This window comes from Gossypium arboreum, chromosome 5 (genome assembly GCF_025698485.1).
Source record: "Gossypium arboreum isolate Shixiya-1 chromosome 5, ASM2569848v2, whole genome shotgun sequence".
Taxonomy (NCBI): domain Eukaryota; kingdom Viridiplantae; phylum Streptophyta; class Magnoliopsida; order Malvales; family Malvaceae; genus Gossypium; species Gossypium arboreum.
In genome coordinates, this window is record NC_069074.1 from 42593220 (window position 1) to 42603346 (window position 10127).

The 10127-nt window shown below is 30.9% G+C and overlaps 1 protein-coding gene across 1 annotated transcript; it reads right to left on the reverse strand.

Annotated features, from left to right (window-relative positions):
• Nucleotides 1-237: 237 nt before the first annotated feature.
• On the reverse strand, nucleotides 238-5973 carry LOC108489893 (phosphate transporter PHO1 homolog 3-like). The gene is made up of 8 exons (XM_017794618.2): nucleotides 5016-5973; nucleotides 4600-4933; nucleotides 4271-4521; nucleotides 2617-2737; nucleotides 2267-2525; nucleotides 1595-2173; nucleotides 1352-1485; nucleotides 238-680 (listed from the first exon to the last, which is right to left on the reverse strand). Exons 1-8 carry the CDS (start codon nucleotides 5602-5604, stop codon nucleotides 581-583), a joined length of 2367 nt encoding a protein of 788 aa, XP_017650107.1. The 5' UTR covers nucleotides 5605-5973; the 3' UTR covers nucleotides 238-580.
• Nucleotides 5974-10127: the final 4154 nt, after the last annotated feature.

Sequence of the window (10127 nt, forward strand, 5' to 3'; positions counted from 1 at the left end):
AATTAATTATTTTATGTAAAAATAAGTTTTAGAATATATTGATATTTAGAACTAAAAATTAAGGTATTTAAAGTGTAATTTTGCCATTAAGTAATAAAACAAAATGGAAATTATACTATAAATACGTGATATCAACATAAGTAATAATTATATTAGCACATATTGTATGTGTCAACAATTAAGTGCTGGAAATCAGTGGAATGACAATTAATATAAATATAGATAAAGTGTAGTATCTTTAAATAAGGTTATATTTATGGTGTGCTTCATTAAATTGACCTCATTTACAAATGTCATTCTTCATAAACCACTTATTACTATTAGTATATATTTTCCATGTTAGCCATGGATTTTGAAACAAACCAAAACAAAAAAAAAAAAAACAAAGAATTAGCCAAACCATTAGCTCTAATAAAACATCATACTTTCTTGATCATACAATCCAGTTCAGGCAATGCCCCCAAGTCTGTGTCAAATCATCCAAATCTTGCCTTCATTGGGTTTTTAGTTTAATGAATAGCAGATTAAAGCCGAGGCCCATCTATGCAGTGTCACGGCCGAGATGGTGAGCAAAACAAACTCAATCATCTTTGTCATCGTCCTCGTCATAATTGAACGGCAACGGTACGGACTTGAATGCTCGGTACTTCCCAACATTGTTCAAATGCTCATTTTCCAACCTGATGCAGTAGAATTCGTATAAAGGAAGCGTCATAAAAGATTAATTGAACTACTTTTAAATGGATATATATGGCTCAGATTTTTATTTTGGTATATTTACTATGCAATAATTTAAATTTCAAGTTGACATAATTTGATCTTTCTTGGTAAAAGTATTATGAAAGTTTCCGTACAAAGAATTAGATTGCAATTTGCCCCCTCAACACAAAAATTGAGCAAATTAGTCCCTTATATTATATTAAAGGGTAAATTAATCATTTCTATTATAAATTTTATTCATTTGTACTGTTAAAAAATGATGTGGTTGACGAAATAATAAGACAATGGCATGCAACGTGCCACATGTATCTCATGCTAATATACAAAGACTAATTTTTAATAGCAGAAATAGATGAAATTTTTAATTGAATGACCAATTTGCTCTTCAAACCAATGTATGTGGATCAATTTGCTTATTTCTTTTGATAAATGGATAAAATGCAATCTAACTCATAATACAAGGGCTCCAGATCTCCCTCCTTTTAACTGAAATTGATAATTGTGTTTATAATAATATTATTATTATGAGAGTTGGAGGGTGAAATTATGCTAAATTATGGGGACTGAACTCTTAATTTCAGCATAGTAGAGTTACACAATCATAATACGAGCATTATATAGTATGGATTACCTGAAGAAATTCCATACGCCACGACGAATGATCTCAAGACTGGCGACAAGAGTAGCCAGCGTTTCTCGATGCAAATCAAACTTGAAATTCAACACAGTTTGGAGCCACGCAAATCTCAGCACCACATTCAAACCCTGAAATTCAAGTAATTTGTGAGGAGCTGATTAGCTATTCGTGGTGGGATGATGACCATATCCTATGTTACTCAGACAAACTAATGTATGTTAACTCGGATAAACTCACCATGGCTCCAAAATATATATACTTGTGAGGAACAAGGAGTTTGTCTCTCAACCAAGGGTTCTTGGATTGTCGGTTTAGTAGTCCCCAGTCATACACGAAGTCCCAGTACGTACAAAATATTGCTGCAATGGCCGACACTATCCCAACTATTACTCTCCATCCAATCCCCGTGTTAACGTAGTAAGCCGTTCTCAGGCAAACGGCTACGATGGTGAGGAAATATTTGAGTCCATTGTATCCTTGGACCGGATCTCTCTCCTCGAACAGGCGGCGTAGGCACTGGAGAAGGCGAGCCATGTAGGGAAGCACCGCCACGATGAAGTAGAAAGTCGCAAACACATTACTGTCTCTGCACTTGTTTTCCCTGTGTTTAAAATCTCCCCATCCGTAGTAGCAAACATAGAACTCCAAGCTCCTAATGGCTTGTACCTGGCTAGTTAATTGATCAGCTAAGAAGAAATCAGGCAGTGTGACCTTGTATAGTGGAGCGCAGATACTGTGAAACAAGCATGTAAGGAAGAAGAAACGATTCGTTCGATACAAGATTTTGAATGGCAGGAACAGGATGATAAGTAGAACCTGCAAAAACATACGGTGTTGCTTGATGATCAATGGGACCAAAATGTTGAGTGTATATATATTGATTATCGAGTGATTTTTTTTTTTAATTACCAGGACCAAGAGTAGGGGAAGAAGCTCGGTGAAAGCTTTATAGTCTTTTGTTTTGGGATCCATCTCCATGTCAAGGTTGCAGAGCACAGCAGCTAATGCTAATGTTCCAAGGCCGAAGCTCAGAAGAAGAACTTCTCGGTAGCCTAATTCGGTTCCCGGCTTGAAACCGAATATGAAGGCGTAATTCACTCGGTACTTTCTCCAGTAGAAAATGTCGATTGCATACATCAGCATGTGTAGAACAATGAATCCGAACAAACTGTAACCCGGATAATCAAAACTTGTTAATTTCTTCAAGTATTTGTTTTTAACATGTATGTATTTTGATAAGAAGAAAGAGTTGTAAGTACCTATAAAGGGGAAACATGGTTTCCATATATATAGTCCTCCCTCTACTATCCATGATTCTACGGAGCCGAATGATCATTATAAGGGCTAGAAGAAGAGAGGCCATGCAACCAGCCAGAAAACCTGAATTTTTTGAGAAAGACGTAATCAGGGAATACATTAACACAGGATTCTGTCAATATCCTGTAATTTTTTTTTAAAATGCATCCAGTTGAGTGTGTAAAATTATATATTATTAGTAGTACACTAAAATTTCTTTCCAAAAAGTTTTATTTAGGATTTGGCTCTTGAAATTTATTTGTTTTTAAATTTATATTTAAACTTTTTTTTCATTTTGGTACTTAAATTATTGTTTCGTTATATTTTTTGCCTCTAAAGCTAATAGTGTTTAAAAACCTTCAACCAATCAAAACGTATCATGTATTAGCTATTGATTGTTGATCTACTTTGATCGGATAAAAATTATTAAAAGTTATAAAAATTTAAAATTTATTACAAAAATCGTGAAAATTAAGAAAGACTTAAAAGATTCTTAAAATTGTAAAATTATTTAAAATGCTGGGAAAAATCCATATTTTTATACTTTCTAATAATTTTTCATAATTTTAAAATATTTTTACAGTTTTAAATAATTCGTACATGTTTTTATAATTTTTCAGTCAATGCAGGTCAATGTTGACATCGTCAGTCAACAGTACGTCCGTTAAAGGATAACAGAGAAAATTTAGGTAATAAAATAGGGAAAAAAATTAAATACTAAAATGAAAAAAGGTATATAGTTTAGAGCGGAAATCGTGTGTGAAGAAAAAGAAAATGAAAGTTTAGAACATCAACTTTCAACCCCTTTGTTATAAAAAATAATATTAAAAATAATTAATTATAAAATTAGGTTGGAAGAAAAATATTTATGAAAATAGGTTGTTTCGGTATAATGCAAATCGATGTCGTCTGACACACCACTTAATTTTTAGTCAATTATTAGTTTATAATGACTCTTTTTAAAAATAATTATTAGTATTGCTATTGTCTCATATAATACTAATATATATTTTTTTAAAATACTTATATTTTCGTGTACATATACCATAAAATATATATATATATATATATATTTTGTAAATGAGTGTTTAAAAAATATCTCACTTATTTTTGAGACTGTCAATTACTTCTCTTTTGACATTATACACTATCATTTACATACATGGTGATTTTTGACATACACTTTTTTTCAATTTAACAGGACAAGAGATAAGTGGGGGGAGAACACTCCCTTTCCTGCTTTAAAAGACTTGCTAAGATCTATTAGTGAGAAGTTTCTTTTTTATCTTTAGCTGTTTGTTTTCGTAGTAGACTTCTTTTTTCTTTTTCTTTTTTACTTCAAAAGGTGTTTTCTAATAAATTTTTATTTAATTTTTTTCGTGAAAAAACAAATATTTTAAAAGATATATTTTTATGCTGTCTACGTAGTGGCGGCATTAATAAAAAAAAATTGTAATGATTTACTGAAAAATTGAAAGGTGCTATGCTGCAAGTGTGTTATGCAACACAAAATTTTGTAAATAATTTTCTCCCATCCCATTTTTATAATTAATTAATTTTTTATATTATTTTTATTAAAAAAAAAAAGGCCACTTTCAACAACAACAGAAATCTTACCAGTTGAAAAAGTTACCCTATGCCTGTCTCTTTTGGCTTTGGGTCTTAAGATATTCATCCCTTTAGTACGATTGGCATTGGAAAAATGCTTGATGAATGTAGCTTCAACTCTCTCCATCAGCTTTGTAATATCATCAGAGCTACCAAGGTTGGAGTTATCCACCATTTTCATGTAAGATCTCGATGCACTTCTCGATGTGATCTTATCATACTTCTTCATGATTTTGGAGAATGCCAAGGTATTCAAAAAGCTGTTGAGTTCCAGGAAAAACAAAAACTGAGTAATAAGACCTAACGATGAAATAAATTATGCCTGGCCAGTTATGTACCTGTAACTTTTAAGCAGGCGAAGCTTTTGGTAAAATTCAACGAAAGCCCGCTTGAGTTGATCTTCAACTTTTCTTAGATTTTCCCTACTGAAACTCATCTCCGCCTGTTTTGGAACCTGCAGAACACCTTTAATGGTGGAACGAGGAGTTTCGAGAGTGTTGTTCATCTTCACCCGATCTAGTACTTCTAGCGGTGCGGGCTTCACCCCCTTGATTTTGGGTTTCGGCGGTTTTGGCTCCTGAACTGGAGTTTCCATCTCTTTCTCATCATCTTTATCATCTTCAGTTTGTCCATGGGTGCTTTCTTCAATGGCTTCCAAGTGAGCAGCTCTTTCTGCACATCAAACAGGTTGAAGTTCAATTAATTATTTTTACGATAACTCTCGATATAAATATAATTGTAAGTTGCAACTTACTGCTCTTTGATCTACCCCCAGATGGAGTAGTAGGAACCGACAGTGATGCAGTGGAAACAGCAATGTCGGAAGCAAGACGAGTCATCTCGACGGACCTATCGAAATTCACCGGGGGATTCTCAACTTTGATCCTAAAAGCAATCAAAGCATCCATTTGTTTGTTCAAAACATTTGCTTCTTTCATCACTTCCTCCACCTTATCCTTATAAAATTTGTTCACTTTGTTCAGCTCATCATCAAGCCTTCTAAAGTAAACCAGCTCATACTCTCCCCCCTCATCCGACGACATAAGGAACGTGGTTTCGTAACTTTCTGAACCGTTCCGTTCGACGGAGTTTACCAGAATGGGTTGGCTTTCGATATCGGGTGATGCAGAAGAAGGGCTGGTGGGGTTGTGGTGGTTCTTCTGCGTTAGCCCACTGAAAGCTCTATAAAGTGTAAGTTTTCGTTTTAAACCAGTAGACGGTGGCTTCGTCCTATGCTTGAAACGTTGGATTTCTTTTAAAAGAGTCTTCAAGTATTCATAATCCATGTACGCATTTTGCCATTCCGGCACCATCTGCGACGCGAATTCCTTCCCGAACTTCATCTTCCCCTTGTCAATACAGATAAAACACTGTAATGCTAACAGCTTTTGTAAGCCTCTTAAAAACCCCCAGAGCAAGTTGAGTTAAGAATTAAAGGGCCAATTTGACGAGGGGAGCAGGGTCCATTAGGTGTAAAGCTTAAATAATATGGTAATTGTGGGAAGGGAAACGAAAGGGATGGGTCGAAAATATCCAATATATTGGAGGAAAAGGTGTGAATACCTTTTCGCCATGCATGTTTTTGAGTGGTAGTGTGAGCCATAGTAATACTTATAAAAGCAACAAAGCTGTCAGATATCAGAAGAATGCAAGTCCGACGCGGAAGTTGAAATAAAAACACCACTTGCAAGAAGCCACGCCAAACATATAATACTCTAAAATCACATATTTGTATGTATTAGTTATATATTTATTTTGAGTACTATCCTACTAGTTTAAGCTATTTATAGTTTTATTTTTTAGAGACTAAATTGGAGGTAAAAAGAAATTTAAGTGAAAAAATTACGAATTTAAAGATAAAATGGGCCAACATGCAACATAAGAAAAAAGGTGGTGCAAAAAATGTAAGCATGGATAACATAAGAGCTAAAGTGCAAAAGAAAAAATTTTATATCACAAGACTCTATTTTAATTCCAATTATATTAGGATAATTATTAAGGATTATTAGTTAGATTTTTAGAATTTATTTTTATTTATCTTTATTTATATTTAATTATTTGTATTTATCTTTTAGAATTTAAGTAGGACTAGACTATCTTTTCTAAATAGGGGATGGAGTAACACAAGTTTCACATCCTTTTTTTTTTTTTTCTGTAAACACTCTCTCCCCATCAAGTTTAGTCTCTTTTTTTTCCCCAAAAAATTACAAGCCACTAAATCTATTTAGCCGAATATTGTCAAAATTCCCCAAAAAAGGTTCTTGAGGCTTAGAACCCGTACTTAGCCTTCTCGACGAATATTCATCGCTACTCCGTATTACGGGGATGACGTTTCCATCCATATCCCTTAAAAGATGATCTTTTCAACATGTGCAAAGGTGGCCGCTTTGTATATTTTGAGAAGGTTGCATAGTTGGTTCGTTAGCTTAATGTGTCGAAGGTTTGCAAGCCCAAGAGACAAAATGGCGTGGGATTTGTCATTGAGAAGTGATGATTTAACATAAGATAATCCCACAGAAGCGATTGTTGGCTAGAGTCAAGTTCTGCTAAAATTGTAAGTCTAAATTCTTGGAGTTGGTGGTCGTAGGCGTCCTCTTCCAATATAACTGGCTTATTCTGTTTGAGAAGGATCACCTAAAAGCTGAAGATTGAATCCAAGGCAGATCGAGACAACTGGTGGCTAGAATCTCTTTATAAGAACACATTTTCCTCAACTTTATTTATTTTTATTATTTTTAATTTTCGAAATCTCAATCAAAACTTTTAATTCTGTTTTTATTTTCTTTTTCCAGATCAAAACTTTTAATTCTATTTTTTTATTTTTTTTTTCAGATACGCAAATTTTCTTAAGTACGATTCTAATCAAGATTCCGAAAAACAATCAATACTTATAAAAGCAACAAAGCTTTCGATATCAGAAGAATGAAAGTGGGATGCGGCAGTTGAAATAAAAACACCACTTGCAAGAAGCCACACCAAGCATTGGTCATTGACACTTTCCCTTGGTATAATTTTCTTAACATTAGTTTTAATGTAAAGCAGTTTGGCGGTGAATTTGTCGAGGAAGTAGGAGTGCGATCGTTGTCCCCTTGTGAGACAATGCTAAGACATTCATCAAATTTATCTCTACATTTCGTTTTATTTGAATTCTATGTCGTGTAAACAGGTGTTTAAAAAAAATGGTGGAATTTGTTTATGGAATCTTGAACTGGTCTTACTCGTCGTTTTGGGAATTTCTTTTTTCAAACCCTGTTGAGAATTTAATTCTCGTCAACAAGAAAAACTAATGTAATTTGGTATAGTATAAGGTCGGCTGGCAATCTCTTGGCCAATGCTCATTCAATTTCTATTTGATATTCCAACAAAGTATAGCCATTTTTACCAAAGGAACACAAATATTGCAATGATTAATTTCATAATTGTTTGGTTTAAGCTCCTAAACAAGAGAGACTTTTTTCACAAATATTTTCTCATTACCATATGAATGAATTGGTAAAAGTCACATAATCTAAATCAGTATTAGACAAAATAAGTATAATTATTTATGACCAATGTTAGCTAAATAAGGTGAGTATGATTTTTCTTCATATATCCAACTTTGATTTCGTGTTAAATAAGAAGGCTGCCTATTAATTGTTCTCAACTGTCTTTATTTTTATATAAATTTTAATATATTAATATTAACCTTTTCCTATCATATTTTAATTAGGACGGATATGAAAGCTATAGGTGCCAACTCTTCTTAAAATGAAATTTTTTATTTAAATTCTTTATAATTTATAAAATTTTAAATTAATAATAGTAAAATTAAAAATAATACAATTCTAATTTAATCGTCTAAAATTATAAAACTATAAACTATTCAAATGATAAAATTATATTTTATTATTATAAAATATATAATTTAATTTTGACTCTTAAAAATAATTTTGACTCTTTAAATTATATTTCTGAATCCACAACTGCTTATCCATATTATATTTATTTTGAAAGATATCCATATTATCTTCAAAATTGAATAGTGGTGTCATTTTTCATTCATTAATGTTTCTTTATTCCTGCGTTTCCAATGAAACAATGACTTAAGTACTAAAAATTTCGTAAAATTTATATTTATATTAAATTTTATCAATCTCTATAAAAATTAATAAAATATCTTTCTAGTTATATTATTATAAAATATAATTTTTATATTTTATATAAAATATTTTTTAATATATAAAGTAAATCATAGTAATACCACAGTGTTGTTGTCTTCTTAAAAAAATCAATAAAAATTTAATCATAAAAACATTTACATGTCAAATTTTAAACATTAATAAATATATTTATATCTATTTCTTTATCCATATGAATTTTTCATAATATAGTATTTATTATATTTGTACTTTTTTAGTCAAGAAAATCGTGATATAATTCTAGTTTTTATCCACTAAATTCGATGGTGCTTTTATCATAATAAAAGCTTATTTGAAGAAATTCTTGAATAGTCCTAGAGTTGATAGTAGTTTAGACCATTTCTCATCCATTAATTAAAGATTAAAATATGATTATGTAAATAAAGTCTTAGTTGAATAGGTAAAGATTGAAATTTTAGGTTTTAAATATCTAAATTCAAGATGTATAAACTTTTGAGATTCATCATATGTGATTATCATAAATATGTCTTAATCTAAATAGTTTAATTAATTTATTAATAATTGAATACTTGTGATTACTTAAAATGTATTTATATTTTGATTATGTTATACTTGAAAAATCTGTATTTTTATAAGATATTTTGTTTAAAAAAAATCATAAAAACAGTTTTCCTCATGGTAGAAAGAATATGAAAAGGTATTCTAAGTTGGCGTTCCAAGTAGGTGATGTGTCATAATTACATTATTGCGCATTCAATGCGTTAGCTCAAACATTAATGTATAATTTTTTTCCCCCTGCAACTTGTCTGCAACATTAATGCCGCTCCTTTCTTTCCTTTATCATTCTTTTATATAATAAATAAGTAGTTTTAAAATAAGCTGAAACCATAAATGTATTACTATTTTACATTATAAAAAAGTTTTAAAATATTTAAAAGTAATACATCATTTTTACTCCATTTTTATAAGATATACATTTTTTAATAAGATATATTAATATTTAGGGTCAATTCAAAATTTTTTTAGGGGCGAAATAAAGTTGTATATTTTATAATAGTAAAAGTGAAATTTTATCATTTTAATCATTTATATTTTTATAATTTTTAAAAGATTAAATCAATTTTTTCTCATTCTTAAAGGGGTAAAAGTGTAATTTTACTATATACTATTTTAAAATTTTTAAAATTATAAAAAGACAAAAGGTGAAATTTTCTATTTTAGGGGGACCAGGGCCCTACCAATCCCCCCTTAGCTCTGCCTTGTTAATATTGTTAATGCGGTATCATCTCCTTACATCTATTTTTTTAAGGGTAAACTATTAAAATAGTCACTTTCATTTGCCTCAAGTTACATTTTAGTCACTTGTGTTTAAAATTTTATGTTTTAGTCACTTACGTTATCATGTTGTAACATTTTAGTTACTGTGCCGTTAATTGCCGTTAACGGTGTAATGGTAAGTTGACATGGCACGTTAAATCATCATTTCAAACGAAAATTTTAGGTTAAATTCTACAATTAGTCTCTATATTTTTTTCATTTTGAGCAATTTTTTTCCTTTTATGTTATTTTAACTTTCCTTTTTTTTTTCTATTCTCTTCTGCTTCTCCCTCTAATTTCCTCCCTTATTCATTTCTTTTAACGTAGTTTTTCTATATTTCTCATTTGTTAAAATTAGTCCACAAGCTCGCCTCACTCAGAAAAATTAAATTGTTCAAAAAAAGAAAAGT